At 43.9% G+C, this 21,594-nt stretch overlaps 1 protein-coding gene across 2 annotated transcripts in view; it reads right to left on the bottom strand.

Annotated features, from left to right (window-relative positions):
* BPNT2 (3'(2'), 5'-bisphosphate nucleotidase 2) overlaps positions 1–3,156 on the bottom strand; it is a 31,397-nt gene extending 28,241 nt beyond the window's left edge. For both annotated transcript variants that reach the window (XR_010936518.1, XM_067712290.1), the window contains exon 1: positions 2,514–3,156. Coding sequence is in view for 1 of the 2 variants with exons in the window: in XM_067712290.1 (XP_067568391.1) it covers positions 2,514–2,900 (387 nt within the window). In the remaining variant the exon portion in view is untranslated. The remainder of the gene's footprint in view (positions 1–2,513) is intronic.
* Between the last annotated feature and the right edge of the window lie 18,438 nt (positions 3,157–21,594).

Below are 21,594 nucleotides of genomic sequence, written 5' to 3'. Positions count from 1 at the left end.
CTGCCCCCAGTTGTGACAACCAAAAATCTCCAGACATTGCCAAATGTCCCCTGGGGGCAAAATTGTCCAGTTGAGAGTGAGTGACACCTGCAATATCCTCTTACTAAGGAGTGAACAATTAAGAGAGGCGAGCTCGAGCCTCTGACTCCAGACAGGGAAGTCATGGGAGAAAGGGACCTCTCTCCATTTGCATAGGGCACCAGGATAAAAGAAGAGAGGATCTGTGGTTTCTCAATGCTAATTTTCCATGGGGACATAAACTGAGTGGGATTCGACTTAAGATCCTCACCAAAAAATTTCAGGTGCAGCTTCAAAAACAACTAGACATTTAAGACTGTACTTCTAGGTGTTGGAGGAAGGGAAGGAGACAGGAAAGAATGTAGGGCTGAGTCACTACCTAGATGGCAGTAACATCTGGCCTCTAGTCTAACAACTTACTGACAAAAGGAGACAGCTCATCATGACACCATCCTACTGTGACATTGTGTAAGTGAACATAACCTCCTCTATTCCACTAATCACCATCCAACACGAACACAAAAAGACACGCAAAAGACGTACATGCAAACATTCAGTCACAAGAAAACAAAAAGTTATTCTACATAAAGCAGACTTCACCATCTGTAAAAAGCTTAGTTTCTGTGTTTTAACGAGATGCAGCGCATCACCCGTGGCAGCTACTCCCCCAGCGTTTGTTAAGAAGGGAGAAAACAAATGCAGAATCCTGCGGAAGTTACCCAAGGCAGAAGTTTTGATAGATGTGCAGTGGGGTGGAGTTCACATTTGAACACACGTGTACATATGGATATACACATCCAATATTTGAGAATATTTTTGTACTAGCGTTTTTTAAAAAGTCAACTCTCTGCTATATTTCACTATTATTGCCTTTAAGCTTCTACAATTTTAAATTTTCCCCAGAAAATCATACTACAAGTTTTAAGTCGCCTCTTAAAGGTAGTTCATATAAACTGTGGAGCGGAGTTTCATGAGTCTCAGGTCTCCCACGTGGAAAGTGGGAAAATCATATTTACTTCTTAAAGTTGCTGTGAGGATCAAGCCAAGTCCTATGTAGCCAGGATCTGGACACCTAAAATACACTCAATAAGTGGTTACTATCACTATTGTTTATAACTAGCATATATCAACTTCACTGAAATTCCCGTTTTTTTCCACAAACTCTTAGGGAACACCATGTGCTTCGGAGAAGTGAAAAAGAAATTTTACAAGCACATCTTACACCCAGAAGCCAACAAAAGATAAGTATTATTTGTGATGATAAAGCACAGTAGGGCAAAAGAAAAACCTGAAGTGTTCTATGTTTTGTTTGAGAACTATCATGTCAATTACATCAGGTATCCAGCAGCTTGAGATACGAGAGCCAAAGTTCCTTCCCACTGCAAAAAAATTTTTAAAAAGACAAAAAAAAAAAAAAGTAAGAAAAAAAGACCAAAAAAAGAAAAAGCAGTAATATAACAGACTGGAGAGAGGATTAAACAAGATATGTAATTCTACAATGACAATACTCCTAAGTCTTACAAGAACAACAGTAAAAGGTCAGATACCTTCCAAAGAAGCTGGGGTTTACGTTTCACTGTTTATCTAATCAATAAAATTCCACTGGAAACAATTTTTCTTCCCCGTCGCCAAAATCTACTGTTAGGTGAGCTAAAACATAGAAAGTACCGCCACACTATGGTAGCTCTTCCTGTGGATTGTAATACATTTTAAAAAGCTTTATTCATTCAACAGCGCTGAAATGATGAAGTTTAAAGTATTAATAACGAATCCAAAATGTCTGGATTTCCCTAAGAAAATGTCAATTCCTTCCCCAGAAACGTTCTTCAATCCTTACTCTTTGGAGTAAATAAGGGAAAGAAGGCTGAAGTTGCTGGGAAATATACTTCGAAACACTTCCTTGAAGGGCCCCCCAAATATATGCCAGTAAGAGGGTCCTGATGAGACCACAGCTAAAGTAAATCGTGGGCGCACCAGCCACACATGTCCTGCACACCCAGAGCTCTGCCGCAAGACGTCTACCGTGGCCTTCAGCTGGTTCCTAGCAGGTCCGCCAGAAAACATGTATTTTACAGTCACGACCCTTCCAGCAATTAGATGAAAGGAGGCTAGAGGGCCTTGGGGGTGCTAGTCCAACCCTTTCATTCGACAGAAGAGCCTGCGGCAGGGAGCGAAGTTAACTTTCTCTGCCTTCGGAGAGCAGGGCCCACCCAGAAGCCAAAGCTCCAGATCCCAGGTGCCAAGTGGGCGCGCACACCTGGGGAGGGGCCAGAAGGTCACGCGCCCCGAGTCGGACGCCCCGCGACCTCACCCAGCTCTTCCAAGAACTCTCTGTTATGACCTTGAGCACCTAAACCTTTGCGTCTCCAGCTCCGGATCTGCGAAATCGGAGCCAGAGCCGGAACGCCTGGGGCTGCTGCAGGAGTCGACGCGCTGGGACCCGCGCCCCGGCCCCCGCTCCGCCCCCCGCCCCAGCGCCGGCTCGCGACGCCCACCTGCACGTTGGGGAAGGCGGTCTTGAGCAGGTAGAACATCTTACGGTTGGACAGCACGTCCCCGCTGGTCATCTTGTCGTCGGCCCCCTCGCGCGTCTTCCCCTTGGACTTCTCGTGGAGGACGTTGCTCTCGCGGACGCGCCGCACTTCGTCGCCGCCGCGCACGGCCGCCAGCACCGACACGGCCAGCATCTCGCGCAGATCCACCGTGCCCCCGTCGGCCGAGGCCGCGGGCCCCGCCGCCCCGCCGCTCGGCTCGCCGCCCAGGCCGAAGAGGCTGAGGCGGCCGGCCAGGAAGCCCGAGTAGAGGTGGTAGAGCACGCCGAGCCCCAGCAGGCAGAACACGGCCACCCCCAGCGGGGACAGGCGGATGCCCATGGGGGCCATGGCGGGAGGCCGGGCCCTCGGGGCGGCAGCCCTCACAGGCCTGCCCGCGCTCCCGGGTCGGGCAGCGCGCGTACTACACCGGCGCCCGCTCCCCGGCGCCCGCGCGCCCCATCGCTCGCTCCCGGGAAAGGCCGAGCCGCTCCAAGAATCCCCTCGCCGCCTTTCCGCACGCCCGATTCCCGGGGCGGCGCGCTCCCAGTTACTCAGCCGGCCCGCGCGCCTGGCTTACACGTTAGCCAACTGCCGTGAGGTGAAAGGGGAGCGTGGGTGTGTATCCGGGTTACGCAAGGGGGCGGGGCGCTGGTGAGGGGCGGGGTGAGCCAGCCCCAACCCCCTGGGCGGGGCGACCGGAGGCGGGGCGGCCGGCCGGTAGCTCCGGGTCGTGTTGGTCGGCGGCGCCTCAGTGATTCCGGTCGGACGGCTGTGTTTGGGTTTTCAGATCACTCCGGGATACGGCGGAGCTACTTCCCAGGCACGGAAGGATGCTGAGTGCCGTGTGGAAATTTAAATTAAATCTCTCTTTGAACGACAGCGTATATCTGAAATAGAGCCATAGGGACGGTCTAGACGTCCCGTCACTCTGATTATTGAGGAACGGAGGACGTTGCAATCCATTTTAAGAGAAACCTATGCTTTTTTTCCGTCGGCGCTTGTGTAGGCAGAGCCTGCAGCTTTAAATCGCCTCTCGGCGCTCTTCCAGGCGGAGCGGGAGTTGGGCGGGGATGGGAGGAATTTTACTTGGCTTTTTATTCTTTCGGCACCCCAGTCTAAACATTTATGCATTTATATCTGTCTGTCTGCATAGATTTTTCCCTTTACCTTAACCCCCCAGAATAAACCATCCTGTAGGCAGGTGAAGAACTTACCTTGATTCTGGGCTTTCACGATGTGAGAAAACACTCCGGGCTTGGCTCACTGCCACATCCACCTTACCCATACAGTACCTTCCAGAGGCTGAGGGGGCAGAGGAATGGCCTGCAATATAAGGGTTGTCTCACGATGGCCCGTCAATCTAGAGTATGTAACCTCTGGGTCAATGTAGGCCCTTCAAATGTACTTGCAGAAGCATTTAACAGAAGTAACTGCCTTCTACTATGCCACTGATTTTAGCAATAATATGAGTGCTTACTAAATTTTAATAAGTATTATAATCGTTAGTAAGTTTATCCTCCATCTTGAAAGTGAATATTAAGGTGAGCAGTATCATTTTAAGTGTTAGAATATTTACACAAAATCAACTTAAAATGCAGCCGGTTTTACTGTTCACAGCCAGAAGTCATTGGTTTTAAATGAGCTTTAATATTAACGACCTTAAAAACTTTAGGTATACAGAATGGATTATGAACATCCGTTGCTGAGCAAGTTGTTAGAGACAGCTGACTCTTACCACTTCCTTTGAGTTCAGAGCACCCGTAGAATTTGCTTGTGGTTATACAGATACAATAAACAAAGACTATTGATTGCTTGGTTTCCTCGCTTATAATCACAGCACAAAGTCACGTACAAATACAAATCAATGTAGGAACAGTTCCTGGAGTGTTGACGGCACCAAATCTTAAGGAACTGGCACTGTCTTTGTCAGCTTTGGGGAGCAACTTCACAATTAAGCAATGCTGCTTTCCAAAGACATCTGAAAGTGAAGGTCACACAGGGTAATTATGGTTACCAAATCCAGGGATAAATATAAAAACTGGGGTTGAAGTGAAGGCTTCATTCAGCTCAACCGAATCACCTCAAACTGCACCATGAGATCAGCAAAAGATGTGAGTTGCATAGTAGTTATGAAAATATTAAAAGCGTTATTGGAAAGTCTGGCTGAGGTTTGTAAAAATAATCAATAGTATATTCCAAGGATAGTGGAAAGGAATACTGGGCTATGCTCACTGTGGCACTATACAAAGCCTTCGTGAGACACAGAGATGTTTAAAGCTCTGAGGCATTTATACTGCAGGAAAGGCATTAAGACTTGAGAGAGAAGATGACAAGGCACATGCAAAGAATGAAAGTGAGTTTAAAGATCGTAGTTCCAAGTGCTTTAGTATTCAGGTAACAACTGATAATAGCTAATAGATATTGACAAAAGGCAGCATGTAATCCTTAAGAGAAACTTTATGGCAAGAAGAACAATTTACACGCGGGACAGCGATATTGTCTTAGAACCTTCATAGGAATTTTTTAAAACATTTTTATTGGAGTATAGTTGATCTACAATGTTGTGTTAGTTTCTGCTGTACAGCAAAGTGAATCAGTTATACATATATCCACTCTTTTTTAGATTCTTTTCCCATATAGTTCATTACAGAGTATTGAGTAGAGTTCCCTGTGCTATACAGTAGGTCCTTATTATCTATTATATATATAGTAGTGTGTATATGTCAATCCCAATCTTCCAATTTATCCCTCTGCCCCCCTTACCCCCTGGTAACCATAAGTTTATTTTCTACATCTGTAATTCTATTTCGGTTTTGTAGATAAGTTCATTTGTACCCTTTTTTTCTACATGCCGCATGTAAGCAATATATGATATTTGTCTTTCTCTGTCTGACTTACTTAGTATGACAATCTCTAGGTCCATCCATGTTGCTGCAAATGGCATTATTTCATTCTTTTTTATGGCTGAGTAATATTCCATTATATATATGTACCACATCTTCTCTATCCATTCCTCTGTTGAAACTTCATAGGAATTTGATTGAAAGAAACTTGCGGTTTCAGTAACAAGTTGCTAGAAGCTTGAAAAACTGTATACATACTAATGAAAATTATATGAAAGTAAATGTAAGATAATAGGTTTGTGAACTGAGGCAAACTGATCTTTCAAAAGTAATCTTTAGGAGTCGAAAAATATGAGGACTAACTAATATTTCTTCTGTATAAGTGCTGATGGCAACGAACATTGACTTAGAGCAGAAACTTCTTTAACCACCTTCTACTTAACTGGCTTCACACATACTCCTCTCTATGTGCTCACACCTAGTAAGGGTATGTGCTCTTGGGGCACCTGCCCCCTTTCACTCCCACTAGTAAAACTTTATATATACCATAAGAGTTAGTTTTGTTTATTTCAACCCCATTTTGCCATTGTGGTTATTATTATAATTACACATAAATTAAATATCATATAAGAGAGTCAAACATGAGTATAAATATAAAGCTGAAAGCGTTAAGTATCTTGATTAAGGCGAGTCACCAAAAACAAAAATTTCCATCAAATTAGGTGTTGGAGCAAAAACTGATTGTGAAGAAAAAGAATTGTGGAAGTTCAAACTGATGCTGAAATCAGATTGCTGGACTTAAAGAAACCGATCTGGTCATCCCGTGGACGATGCGTCACCCATATAGTTGACACTGCAACAAGTGCTAGCAAAGAAAGCCCTGCCTTATACTAAAAGATAGACAAATGATGATATATTTACATCTTCTAAGCGCCTAAGATGTCTAATCTGTTCTGTAATTCCCCACTTTGAGTTTTCTCAGTTAACCGACTTGCTACAGTCCTGAGGACGTCGGACAAGGAGCTCTCCCGAACGCCTGGGTGTTGTTACTACCTTCCTCCTACAAGTACCACCTCGCCTTCTGCTCTGCATTGTGTGTGAGATAAGTCAGACCCGTTTATGAAACGTTATTAACGTCTTAAATGATGGGCATATTTTGGTTTGTCTGAATGCCTCCTGACCCCCACACTTACCTTGGAGAAACTTAGCGTGTTTGTGGTAAGTCTCTGCCAGTTAGTTTCCTTGTATTTTTCTTTTTTTGTATAAAAGTGCATTTTATGGGGACAATTAAATTAGTTAAAAGTTCAGGCCAGGAGAACCCTGGGTAACAGAGGTTTTACTACTTTTCTGAGAAAGCAAAAGAAAACAACAAACTGATGGCATTTCTTCACGTTTAAGTATTAAACTTCCAAAAAGAGTATTATTTGTATATTCTTCCCTTAAATGATTCAATCCTATAAAATCAATAATTCTGTTTTTTAGTAGATCCAGTGATATGGTGTTTGCTTCTGCCACTAAAGTTCTCTCTTTGGTAAATCATACTATTCTTGGGACAGTGTCTTGCATATGTTAAGATTGTGGATGGTCACTTTCTGAAACATCATTTATGTCCATTCTTAAAACTGATTTCCCCCAAGATTTAGAAATACTCAACTAAATGAATAAGTTTTTCACTTCGTATAAAGTAATATGTTAGCATTATAACCCTTACTGCAGCCCTGATCTTAGCAACAATAATAGTTAAAACTTATTTAAAATAGAGGCCATGTTGTAGGTATGTACAATAGAAAACTGGATATAATTTCTACCCCTTGAAATTATAATCCATACGATCAACATGAAGCCAGGTAGGTATCTTACATATGTTTATATCTGTTGACCTAACTCAGACCTTTTGCATGTATGAACTCAGTAAATATTTATGAAACTGGATTTTTAACAAAATTTTGTCTATTGTGTAAAGTATTTTTTTTTCAAATATTGAATTTAGCAGATACATTAAAGACCCAACATTCATTTTGTCTTTTCAAAACATCTGTTTCACAAGGATACAAGTAAGCTGAAATAAATAGTAGCTTTGGAGCTGTTGAGAAGTCAAATATTTGTTAATTTCTGTGTGTGTTCTTTATTAAATCCAGTGCTGGCAAAGCATCGGTTCAGTTCATAACGTAAAATGTCCAACATTATATTTTCTTCTGTAGGTAGTCTGAGCTCATATTACACATTTTGCCCATTATCAACCCAAAACCTAAATAAGGTAAAGTTATCTTCTTAAAACTCCATTTAGTTGGGACTCCCCTGGCGGTCCAGTGCTTAAGACTTCACCTTCCAATGCAGGGGGTGTGGGTTCGATCCCTAGTCGGGAAGCTAAGATCCCACATGCCTCGTGGCCAAAAACCCAAAACATAAATGGAAGCAATATTGTAACAAATTCAATAAAGACTTAAAAAATGGTCCACATCAAAAAACTCAAAAAAAAAAAAAAAAAAAACCCAAACCATCTAGTTAAAAAAATATTTAGTATCTGGAATGTTCTGATTTGCAAAAAATAGTATTTGAATGTGTTTATCAAATATGATTAGAATATATAGTCTATGGAACTGTGTTCAAAATTTATATTACAGAAGAACCCCAACGTAATACACATTACTATTGCACAGATTAGTATAATTCAAGCCAAGTCACGTCACCCAGAATGTAAGAACTCTATAATTTAATATCTTAGCCTATGTGTCTCAAACTTTTTGCCAATGAAAAAAAAGTTAAAAAAAAATTTTTTCACTTTATAGCTATAACAAAAGAGAGCTTCACTAAACAGTGCTTACCCTATGACCTGAAATATCCTTCTGTGGTTTTAAACCCTCTGAATCAATTTCATGATTCTATTCATGGGTCACTGTTGGGAGACAGTTCTCTGTGAGTCTCTGTGTTTTCTGTTTGTCTCTCCAGCAGAGGCACTGACTCCCTTTTCAAGGATTTATCTTTGCAAGGATGATTGTACAACAAAGAGCTTGGAAAGACAGAGATGGAATCTCCCTCCAGGGAGAAGGACACGTTTGTTTCCTGTACATTATTATTTGTTTCCTCTACAAAAATAATGGCAGGCACGCTTACTACCAATTATAAAAGATTCAGGGTCCCTAAGTTCAAACTTCCTCTCCTGTTAGGCAAGCCGCTATGCATGCGTGCAGGAGTCTTGACCCTCTAAGTGTCACCCCGTGGGAATTGGGGCTTGAGAAACAAGTGGGAATGCTGACACTCTGAATGCTGCAATTGTTTTGTCTCTGAGCCAGGAGTCTCGTGTTCTCCGCCAGCTTCCATGAAACTGGCAGGCTAACTTACTAGCTGCCGGTAGGGTGAAATCGCAGACCCTTCACCTCTTTTGACAGTCAATATCCCCACATCGTCAATTAAGTCATAAAGCCAATTTTCACAACTTGATTTCTTCATCTAAATCCCAAAGCAAATAGAAAGTACATTTTTCTGCAGCGCGAACTTACTAATGATACTATATTCTGCTACAGAGTGTCTTCCAGAATCACCTATCGTATTAGCAGAACTAAGTCTCTTGCTCATCTGTCTTTACCCTAGAGCCCCATTCACCCTTCCTGTCCTCAAGGCTTTTGTAGTTAGAAAAGGTGAGACACGCCCAGATTGCTCTCGGTGATAAGGGTTTATGTAAGAATATCTGCAGCCATGAGGAACCCCAGGACCCTCGCAGCAACTTAGAGTCATTCTGTGTCTCAGTACTTCTAAAACTGGAATATTCAGCGGATCACAGAGTACTTCAAGGATGACTCACAGTCCTGCAGAATACAAAGGCAGCTCCAGTGATCCACCTTTTCTTGCCTGCCTCATGTTCACACCAGCCTGAAGGCGTCACTCATACTAGCAGTGTTTCATGCCAAGTTATTTCTCATGGTGTAGCTCTGTAATGCCTCTACGTGGGTGTACTTGGCACTAGTTGAGTCATTTTAGCCAAGGTAGCAAGATTACTTTCATTTGACATCCCCACACTTGATAAAAGCCATAGTTACTTGAAGAACAATGGCCCGATGCCTCCCTTTGCGGAGGGCCGTGGACAGCTAGGGCCATCATGACCCATCTACTACAGTCCCTCAAGTAACATTTTAACATCCTCATACATCAGTACGAAGTTACAAGTTCTTCCCTCCTTGGGAAGGCAGCAAGAGCATCGGCCCCTCAAATGCAGAGCCTGGCTTCTCAGCCCTGCCACAGTGCCTGCGCCATTACAGGGCACGACCTCCTTCTGCCCCACCCGCCATGTCTTTTAGAATTTAAATTAAATCACTTTAGATTTGCATATAATCTGATTCAGATCGCACTTAAAATTTTTTCTCACTTCTTGAGCGCTTCTGAATGATACGACTTAATTTTAAATATTTTCCAATTTCTACACTAGGAGTCGCTTACTACCATGAACAGCCCTGAAAAACAAATTCTTGGGTTTTATACTCTGCATGTTCTTCAAGCCTGGTCTTAGCTATCACGGTGCCCAGGAGGCGTCCCTGGACTTCATGCTCTGTGCGCTTGCTCCTATAGCAAACGGGATGCCTCTGTCATTTCGTGCATTTCATCGTATCATCACTGCCTGGTGACCTGGCTGCCTCCCCTCCTGGACTGTAAGCTCCTTGTGGGCAAGACCCACAGCCTATTCTGGGTTGGTGTCCCAGAACCCTTGCGCTTAACACATACTCAACAAAGAGTTTATTATGTGTTTTGTTCACCTCCCCATGCCAACATTTACGCGGCCATTGCCTGTCCCCCGATTCTTCCCTGGGCCTTGTTCTCAGGGAAGAGTTGTTGAGTTGAGTTGAGTTGAGTTGTTCTCAACTCTGTATCTGTTCCTCTTCCCGTAGGTTAGTAGAATAGGGGTAACCATCTCTCAGATATAAAACCTTATCCAAATCAGGTCAAAGGGTAATAGGAAGCAAGGGAGGAGGTAGAGTTTACCTGATTTAATTTCAGATGTGCATCTCTTTCTCTTGAAGCTCAGACTGCTCTCTTTCAGCCTCTGAAGAGATGTCAGTTAGAGCGACATACCTTTGGAAACATGGAGCAAACTTATCTCTGATATACATGGGGCTAGTCAATGAAAGTGGTGGGTTCAGCGGGTGCCTCTGAAGAAGTGGGCGAAAGGTAGACAGATTTTCAGGATTCCTGATTCTCCGGGATACCAATTAGGAGACGACTGGCAGAATGCAATTACTGTAGATAAAGAACAGGAAGCCCTAGGGGACCTTACGGCACCACGCTCTTTTTATACTGCCCACATCCAGGGGCGGGCTAGCAGGAGGAAGTTGACTGCAAGAGACCCCTAGGTGACAGAAGTGTTCTCTAATTGTGGGAGTGGTTACCTGATTCTATACAGTTGTTAAAATTCAGTAAATCAAACTCTTAAAATTAATGAATTTTATGGTATATAAATTATACATTATAAAATGATTTTTTGCAAGAAAGGAAGGAGGGAGGGGAGAAGGAAGAAGGACCAACAGGCCAAGTCAAGAAATAGATGGTGCATATCATGCCAATGTAACCCTTTCGAGACAAAGTAGGGCGGGGGTAGAGCTGACATCGGCTTTTCTGCCATGGTCATGGGCATGCCATACTGCATGTCCCAACAAGATTGCTCTGGTGGAATGTTTTAAGAGGGCAAGAAATATCTTCAATTCCTGTCTTGCACAATCTGCAAGCTCATTCTCCCCACTGACTTATGAAGGTCAAAATAAACACAGAAGAATCAAGAGAGAAAAGACAACCCTTCCTTTAGTCAACTTAGAATGCAGATGACTGGGGAATGGGTCACCCCGTATTCCTTTCGAAGGAGCACATGGCAAATGAGTATCAATCAGGCGGGTGATAAAGTCCCCCTATCTGGTGGATTTGTGACTTGGCATCCTACAAAGATGAACCTGGATAAGAAAAACTAGGGCATCATTTAAAAGTGAAGCCAATTGTCTACATTAATCACAGCAAGGCTATGGCCACATAGAAGGAGGGGACAAATGCTCACTCCAGAATTGGGAAAGGGGCTCCTCTGGCATCCTAACTGAGTGCTTAAGGTGACTTCAGCCAGAGCTGCGATGTCCGGGAAAGAGCTCCTGGGCTGAGACTAGAGGGAACAAAGATGCAAAAGAAAAGCACAGTTTTGTTTCCGTGGAATAAGAGGGTGAGATTGTTACAGGGGGTGTTTCTTTCAGTTGCTGAAGGTATTTTCCCTTCTGCTGCGCCCCAAGTCCCAGCAGCCCCCCGGCTGAGGGTGACCCTCATTCCCCTCCAGTCTCCTCCATCAGCCAACTCTCTATGGTGTGCTTCACCTTTACCACTCACTCTAGAACTGCATTGTCTTCCTAATTACGCATAATATTCATAACTCTCCACCAACATGATCCAGTCTCACACAATCAAAGCAACACACGCTGGCCGCCAAGAATTCTCATTCATTACCTGCATTTCTCAACTCTGTGAAGACCACGTTTGACTCTTCTTCCTTCCACTTGCTACAGGCTCTTGGCGGACATCAACTTCATGGGCTGTTTCTGGCTAAGGAAGTTCCTTCCCTGTGGACTGGGAACCCTGGGTGGGGCAGCTGGGCCCCCCTGGCCCCTGAACTGGCTGACACAGGGAGGCCCCTGTGTTTGCACTCTCCAGGATCCCCTGTGGGACAGGGCCAGCTGCCCATGCCCTCTCCCTTTCCAAGACCCTTCCCTCCCCATGCCCTCTCCCTCTCCAAGACCCTTCCCTCCCCATGCCCTCTCCCTCTCCAAGACCCTTCCCTCCCCATGCCCTCTCCCTCTCCAAGACCCTTCCCTCCCCATGCCCTCTCCCTCTCCAAGACCCTTCCCTCCCCATGCCCTCTCCCTCTCCAAGACCCTTCCCTCCCCATGCCCTCTCCCTCTCCAAGACCCTTCCCTCCCCATGCCCTCTCCCTCTCCAAGACCCTTCCCTCCCCATGCCCTCTCCCTCTCCAAGACCCTTCCCTCCCCATGCCCTCTCCCTCTCCAAGACCCTTCCCTCCCCATGCCCTCTCCCTCTCCAAGACCCTTCCCTCCCCATGCCCTCTCCCTCTCCAAGACCCTTCCCTCCCCATGCCCTCTCCCTCTCCAAGACCCTTCCCTCCCCATGCCCTCTCCCTCTCCAAGACCCTTCCCTCCCCATGCCCTCTCCCTCTCCAAGACCCTTCCCTCCCCATGCCCTCTCCCTCTCCAAGACCCTTCCCTCCCCATGCCCTCTCCCTCTCCAAGACCCTTCCCTCCCCATGCCCTCTCCCTCTCCAAGACCCTTCCCTCCCCATGCCCTCTCCCTCTCCAAGACCCTTCCCTCCCCATGCCCTCTCCCTCTCCAAGACCCTTCCCTCCCCATGCCCTCTCCCTCTCCAAGACCCTTCCCTCCCCATGCCCTCTCCCTTTCCAAGACCCTTCCCTCCCCATGCCCTCTCCCTTTCCAAGACCCTTCCCTCCCCATGCCCTCTCCCTTTCCAAGACCCTTCCCTCCCCATGCCCTCTCCCTTTCCAAGACCCTTCCCTCCCCATGCCCTCTCCCTTTCCAAGACCCCTTCCCTCCCCATGCCCTCTCCCTTTCCAAGACTCTGGCCTTAGGCCACTGTCCTGTGGCTGCTGAGGAAGACTCGAGGAGGGGTTGACATCAGCTCCCACCAAATCCCCTCCAGGGGCTCTGGCCTCAGAGGCAGCTCCTCAGCCCTGCTTTCCTGTGCCTGGTCTGACCAGCCTAATCGGGCTGCGCCAGATGGCATAGGGCTGCTGTTGACTAAATGTGTTTTAAATTAAAGCCATTTGTTTTATTTTGGGGGATGATTATGTGAATGAAAAATGTTGCCTACCATATCCGTAAACAAAGGATGTTGTAGCCATCAAGCCATCACATTACAGCCGCCCCAAAGGTGAGTCCTGAGGGAATGCAGGAAGGAAAGAATACCTGCCATCTAGCAGCCATCAGACTGCAGCCACTCCCTAGGTGAGCCCTGTGGAAACTCAGGATGTGAAAACACAGGACACTGGCCCCGCAGAGCTGAGGTGCATGTCAAAGGAATGATTTCAGTGAGCCCAGACTGCATCCTCTCACACACAGAAAAGCGCTAAATTCCTTAACTTGAGATATCTGGTTTTCCTTAATTAACAGTAATCTTTAGATGTTCCAACTACCTGGTCTTTGTTGCAAGAACTCCTATATCTCTTGGCTTCACCCTCCCCCCACCACCTTGCCTCTTCTGAGGAGTCTTTCAGAGTTATCTGAGATGCTGTGTCAGGGACTTGAAATCCTCAGAATGTCCTGTGAGTAAAACGGAGCTCTCAACTACTAGGTTGTGCATTTTTTTTTTTTTTTTTCAGTTGACAGTTAGTTCTCAAAGGCTTGTAACCTCATCTTCCTTTGTAACATCCTCAAGACCTGGCCCAGACCTGGCCAGATCAACAGTGATTGTCAGTTGATGACATGTTGCCTGGTGCCTGGAAAAAAAGAGGGGGCATTGACCACATGCAACAGGAGGTGAGACATAAGTTTTCTCACTGTCTTGGAGTTTTTTTTTTTTGCGGTACGTGGGCCTCTCACTGCTGTGGTCTCTCCCGTTGCGGAGCACAGGCTCCGGACGCTCAGGCTCAGTGGCCATGGCTCACGGGCCCAGCCGCTCCACGGCATGTGGGATCCTCCTGGACCGGGGCACGAACCCGTGTCCCCTGCATCGGCAGGTGGACTCTCAACCACTGCGCCACCAGGGAAGCCCCATTTTATTTTTTAAAAATTTTTATTGGAGTATAGTTGATTTACAATGTTGTGTTAGTTTCTGCTGTACAGCAAAGTGAATCAGCTATACATATACACATATTCCCTCTTTTTTAGATTCTTTTCCCATATAGGTCATTACAGAGTATTGAGTACAGTGTATTTTTACTATGAATAAGAAACCATTTGTATGTATAGGTTTGTAAGACCTGAGAAAACTCAGGTCATAGCTAAATTACTACAGGTAGAAAATAATGTGGGAGAGAGTAGCTTTATTATATTTTGTAATGATCAAACTACACCTGGAGTTCTGTACTAAAATCTGGGCATCATATTAGAAGAGTGTGTTAACAAGTTGAAGAATACATTTTAAGTAAATCTTTTCCCCCAACTCGGGGATTCACTCAGCAGTCATTCCTGGACAGAAGAAAGGGCATTTCTCCTCAGGGATAAATCTTGGAGGGAGGGAACCACACGGGGAAAAAACCCTCCTCACCTCTCAGGCAACCCTGAGTCCTCTCTCCACCCCAACCGGTGTGTGTACCCATCACCAGCTGCGGGTCACTAATGCAGAGGACAGTCTGTTTAGGAGGGAGTGGCCAGACCATCTTAATGTTAATGTTTGCGGCATTTAATTATATTAGGACTTCAGACTAGATGAAGATTAAAGGCAGACATCATAGCTGTCAGGGGGAGAGATATTATATTACTATAGAACATTATATGTGTAATATAATATTACTACTATATTATAGTACAATTAAGATCAGCTGGGAAGAAGTTATATAAAGATAAGTTTTTGTTCAAAAAAGGTGAACTTCTGTCCAACAATTATCTCTAACAGTGCGTAGCTTAGAGGCATCATGGACCCCTGTTGGTTAAAGGCGGTCCAGCAGAAGCCAGGTGACTACCTGGTGGCAACATAGAAGGAATGACACAGTGAGTACAAGGGTCAACTACATGACCTTGAAAGACCCTGCGATTTACAACTGGGTGAAATATATTAAGTCTATTGCTTTTCTTACAGATACCAAAATGTGACTTTCCAGTTCGAGGGGCATTATATATACATGCATATAATATATATAAACAATAATGGAGTACTTCACAACCGTTCCCAGATAGGTTGTTAGACATGCTCTTATTCTTGAAGAGTTGAAATCTTCTGTTTAAGTTTGAGCAAACTAAAAGCTCTTCAAGTACAGTTGAGAAAAGTTTCTCAGAGAAAAGAAGGCAAGTAATAGTTAATTGCATCATTTACTTGACATAATATTAATTTATTATCATGCCAGTTGGGTGTTGTTTAAGGGTCATTGCCTTATACTCACAAATTGTCTCGAAAGTAGCCCAAATAATTTTCACTGAAAGCTCATCACCCACTTTAAGAACCACATGCACACTTCTAAAATTATAGCGATAAGATTAAATGTGAATTGATGAATGAGCTCCATGAATCTTCTCCCTGAATTCTTAAGTACTGCTCATAAAAAGCACAGTGTTATGACAGGAGCATGAGGCTCTCTGGAGAGTTGATTCTTGCATTTCTCATGGAGCGTAGAGCTTTTGATGTATTATATTCATCAGGCTATGGTTGTGGTTCAAATGGGTTTTTAATTAAAACTAACAGGGAAAACAAGAATGTTGGATGGAAGAAATAATCACTTAATAATGAGATTTGTGGTAGAAATACCATAAACCCCACTTCATGCTTGAATTGGATTGAAAACTTTAACAAGTACATTTATAATCAGCCTTAATGACTGTTAAAGCTCTCTACATAAAATAAAGGAGATTAGGAAAACCAATAAAATTTATCATTTATAATGGGAGATATACATGGATGTAACTGAGCTTAGAGAGCAGCTATCAAAAGGTCATAATTCCAGCTACTGATCTGTAAACATCTCCATCTTCTTTTCTTCTGTATCCCGGATTAATGTTGCACAGAATATGGGTGTTAAGTACCCAAGTCTAACATTACCAAATTTGACTTTCTTATGGCAGACTATCTCTTCTCGCTCCTCCTAACCTAGAAAAATGTTACAGCAGAGATATTTAATGCTTATTACACACTCAGGACCGGCCTCCATTTCCTAGTCTCCTTTGCAGTTGAGATGGTACCACGAGCTGATACTGGTAAGCGGGAAATGGGAGGAAGTGAACTATGTCATCCTGGCCATTAAATGTCAGAGAGCCCTGTGCCTCCTCTGTCTCCCACTTTCCCTTCCATGTTGATTGGCTTGGCCACAGTTGAGAAGCTACAGCCTCAGGTAAACTCAGCCTGGATCCCTGTGTCACTGCTTAAAAAGCAGCTTCCCTAAAGAGCTAATGGGCTCCCAGTGAACTGCAAATGATCAAAATTTGCATGCTAAACCCATTAGATTTCTGTAGGTTTGTTATCCTAAATACTTGGAGAAGTATCCTCGGATTGATAATGTGAACACGATTCCCCAGAGCCCCTAATTATTTTATTAGTCAGTTTAGAAAATTCTTTCAGCAACTGAGGGTCCTGCATTCATCACCTCCTATTTTCTAATATGGGGTCTCCATCAACTGCATTGATCTAAGTACTTCATCATTAAAACGAACTATCTTCAATTCCTCCAGGTATTGGGTATAATACACTCAGAGGAGTGCAGTTCTCTTTCTATGTGTAGTCACACTCTACTCATACTTGTTTTCCCGCAGAAGGTCCTTGGGTTACACTGCCTAACGTAAGGCTTCCGGTCTAAGTGGTTAGACTGCTCTAGCCACTCCAAAGTTTGCCTGGGAATGATATGGAAATTCTTTTTTCTCTTCCTTTTTATCCTTAGGGCTCAGAAGGATTTACCAACTCTGAATCGAGTCAAGGGATAGAATTGCAGGGGAATAGAATTGCAGGGGACTTTGTATCCCTTACCAGGGTTTCCACAGTCTGTGGACTTCAGGCCACGTACATCTCATGGCTATCAACAAGCCAGCGCCATACAGATAACTTGTCACCAGCCTCAGTGGGGATGTCTCCCACCTCCTCCACCTTGGGAGGGTCCACAACCAAGACAAGTTGTGTTTGCCTCACGCTGGGCACCAGGTAGGGAGTGTTCGCAGAAGAAGGCAGCACAGTATCTGTTACAAGGGAGCTCTTTAGGGGAAGTTTACGAGCATATGCTCAGCCCCACAAGCATTCATCAAGCTGTGGAGGGGATGCAGGGACCCGGGCAGATTAAACAAAATAAGATACGAATTTTCTCTCTCCATCGGAAAATACTTTTTAGACAATACCAAATGCTAGAGAAGGTTTGATGAAACATGGGTTCCTAGCCTCCCATTTACCAGTGGGAGAAACATATTAAAAAACAATATAGCATATGTAGGAAGAGGCTTTGTAGACAGTACTTTGATTAACTGGATTGGAAAAAGGCTTCTGCACACGAAGATGCATACAGGTGATATTTAAAATAGTGAAACCTTGGAAGCAATCTAAGTCTTCAGCAGTAAGTGTCTATAAAATATCTTCACAGGGAAACAGTATGTGTTCTTAGAAAACGTGTTTGTGAAGACTTTTTAAAACCGTTGTCAAACGCTATGCCCATATAATTGACCAAAGCATGCGAAAGTTAGAGAAATAGATAAAATGCAAGAATATCTTAAGAGATTATGCATGGAAAATAGTCCAGAAGGATTGATATAAAAAGTAATGTTAATAGTGCTTGTCTTGGGGTGGTGGGAATATGGATGAAGTTTCTTTTCTCTCTTTGGTAGTTTTGTAGTCAGAAAAAGCTGATTTTTGAAAATATGCATTTAAAGGCAATGATAGCCTCTTCCTTCATCCTTCTTTGCTCTTCTACCTGAATAACTCCAGTTCTTTTATCTCTTCTGCTATGGCTTTGTTCTGTGATCCACCTTATCCTTTTGCAAATGTGATACAAACAACTGAATGAAATATTTTATGTTTGAGATAATCGGTGAAGAACAAGTGTCACATCTCTCTCATTCTGGATGTCATGTTGATATCAATGTTTTTTTTGCTTCTTTGCAGTCATATCCACTATTGATTTGTACTGAATAAAGCTCTCTGAGTTAATGGACCTGAACAATTTCAAATCTGCAACAGTTTTCTCTGCAACTGAGTAATGCAGCCTCCTGCACGTTAATGGCAGTGACTCACTCAAAGTGAAAGATTGGGGCTTCCCTGGTGGCGCAGTGGTTGAGGGTCCGCCTGCTGATGCAGGGGACGCGGGGTCGTGCCCCGGTCCGGGAAGATCCCACATGCCGCGGAGCGGCTGGGACAGTGGGCCACGGCCACTGAGCCTGCGCGTCCGGAGCCTGTGCTCCGCAACAGGAGAGGCCGCAGCGGTGAGGGGCCCGCGTGCCGCAAAAATAAAAAATAAATAAAGTGAAAGATTGGAGCAGGGAAAGCAGTGGGTCCTCAGAAGATGAGGATGGGAAGGAGTGCTGGGCAAGTGTGCACACCTATGAGATGCTGCGGTGGGAAAGGCTGACTACTTGACAAGTTCCACGTTTCTTTCTTCCTAACACATAGTCAGACTAGAGTTCCCAGCCTCCCTTAAAGTTGGATAGCCAGGTAACTGAGTACAAGCTGTTGTCTGAGCTATTTCAAAGCTACATGAGTATCTCCTACACGAGATCCTTCACGCTCCTTCCCCCTCTAGCCCAGTGAAATAGACAAGGGATGTAGGACTGAATTGGATGTTAGGGGCAAGGGATAATGATGCCACATGCTGGAGATGACAGAGTTCCGTCAGCCTGGATTCCCTACGGATTGCGTGGAAGAGGGCCACTCTGTCAGTCTGCTCACCTTCCCAGCCTTGCCCAGTTAGGCAGCTTTCACTGATACAGTATCCAATGGTGCCCTCAAGGTGACCTTGGCATGTCCTTGTGTTTTTCCCTTATCTCCTCTGCACTGAGGGGAAAAATTGGCCTAAATGTTTATCCTCAAATGCTTCAGTCAAGACACAAGAAGACATGTTATATCTGTGCTGTAAATATAGCCAAAGATATAGGACATCATATTTTATATTAATGAATTTCAACTTGGATGTATCTTATCACGTTGGCTTTTCAGAAATGTATCTCATCTGAATTCCCAATTTTCTACCCTCTTCACATTTAACATGCATATATATTCTATATTCTCAGGAAAGTTTATTACTAAAATTTATGAACGAGTTACATTAGTGAGAAGTTAAGCAGTTTATGGAGAATATAATTTAGCATATGGCAGTATATTTACCTTCAAGCGTTTTACCTGAAGAAAATGCTGCTGCTTTTATCAATTAGCTTCTGCTGTATAACAAAGCACACCTAAACTGCAGTTCTGCATTGCAGTTCTGCAGTTCTGTAGTAGCCGGGTTAATACTGTGTTAGTTACGGTTACTCACATTTCATAGCAGTGAAATAACTCGTTTCTCCGTAGAGGCAACAAGTGAATCTGTGCAGTTACTCTTTCTCTAGGATGGAGACCAAAACGCTCACATTTCTGTTCTGTTGTAGTCTTTGCGGTAGCTCTCTTCCTGGCTCTTGTCAAGTTACAACAATTAGAGCAAAACTGGGTTACCCAAACAAAGAGAAGGACAGGGAAAAAAATTCTGAAGTGTTCCTGGTATAAGATAGCAGAGTAGCAGCTAAGCCAACATTATCTGAGATGGGCTCCTGTCCTTTTTGCCATCAGTCAGCATCTGCTAAGCTTGGGTAATTACATGTCCTCTTGGCAGTTCGTAGAACAGTGAGTAGAGTTGTGACGGAAGAGGACATTTGAGGTGTTCTTTTCTCATTGCCAAGTGCAGGAAGATAGTGTGAGAGATTTACGTGCTCAGTAAAGCCCACAAGAATGCTTGACCACCACCAGACACGGCTCATGCTCAGACCTTCACAGAAAGAGCTGTGATGACAGCTAAGGTTGTCTTGGTCATAAAGAGATCCTCTTACAATCATAGCCTTCTGGAATGTGCTCTCAGACCTTGTAAGGAATTGTATCTGGCAAGGAGTTAACACTTCCTTAAAGATAACCAATGATCTCCTACTACTACCAAAATGTTTTGGTACTTCAGTTTTGGGTAGGAGTTGAGACTTGGCCCGGAGTTGAGACCGACCCTGTCCTTATTTTCAGAGAATTTACAACAAATAAGAGTGCAGGATTTTAGCTGCCTTGTTCACCCATTCATTCCTTGTACATAATTATGATACTGTCTTATCATCATTGCTGTTTACTGAAATATGTTCACCCTGGGTGAGTAGCTAATATTACTGCTATTAGTATGTGTCCAGAAACTAACTTTTAAATATACACGACCTATGACAACTGTCTTAATAGTCGATACTGTTACTTTTATTTTACTGCAGATCACTTGCCCACTGTAGAGCAAATCATTCTTATTCCTGGTTTAGGCCAAGTGGTAAGCAATCTCTCTGTCTGTGGAGACTAGAAGGGTCCCAGGAGAACTTGGAGAGCTTCCTATATTTAGAAGTGCAACCACTAATCAGACACTACCCCCAAGTTGTGTATACACACACATGCAAACACACATACACACATGCACACACGCACACCCACCTACGAGCACACACATGCACACGCACCATATACACCTTTTAATGAGTATCTTTTAAAACTCAAATGATCTACGAGTAGTTGGTAAAATAAATACTGCTTCTCTCTTTTGGCCATTTTAAGTGGCTCATTCAGTAAAACTAGTAGATTTAATCAAGAATAAACACTAGAAAAATGACCACCCTGCCCTTATCGTTTGTTTCTTTAACAGTATATTCTTTAATGAAGTGATTGCTTTAATTGGTCAGGGCAAAATGCCAAGTGAGTAACTGACAATGAAATTTTGTCATAAAATATGACAAAACTAACACCAAGCAGTATACGTTTTCTCTTGTGATTACATATAATATCCAATTTATAATTTTAAGTAGTCAAATTAGGAGAGAGATCTATTTGTTGTTTTATTAAAAGTGCATCATGGGGCTTCCCTGGTGGCGCAGTGGTTGAGAATCTGCCTGCCAATGCAGGGGACACGGGGTTCGAGCCCTGGTCTGGGAAGATCCCATATGCCGCGGAGCAACTAGGTCTGTGAGCCACAACTACTGAGCCTGCGCATCTGGAGCCTGTGCTCCGCAACAAGAGAGGCCGCGACAGTGAGAGGCCCGTGCACCGCGATGAAGAGTGGCCCCCGCTCGCTGCAACTAGAGAAAGCCCTCACACAGAAACGAAGACCCAACACAGCAAAAATAAATTAATTAATTAATTTAAAAAAAAAAAAAAAGTGCATCATTATTCCTCATTTTTGTATTTTGTATGCTCTCCTTCAGGAAAAATATGAGGACTGGCATTCTAAGAATTGAGCAGTTATTACTGTACTTCATTGTAAGGAAGAATAATCTACTGTTTAATTTTTTAATTGATGTATAATTGATTTACAATGTCGTGTTAA

The sequence above is a fragment of the Pseudorca crassidens genome, chromosome 17 (genome assembly GCF_039906515.1).
Source record: "Pseudorca crassidens isolate mPseCra1 chromosome 17, mPseCra1.hap1, whole genome shotgun sequence".
Classification (NCBI taxonomy): Eukaryota; Metazoa; Chordata; class Mammalia; order Artiodactyla; family Delphinidae; genus Pseudorca; species Pseudorca crassidens.
The sequence above is the reverse complement of the archived record's forward strand: the minus strand, read 5'-3'. Positions and strand labels throughout refer to the sequence as shown.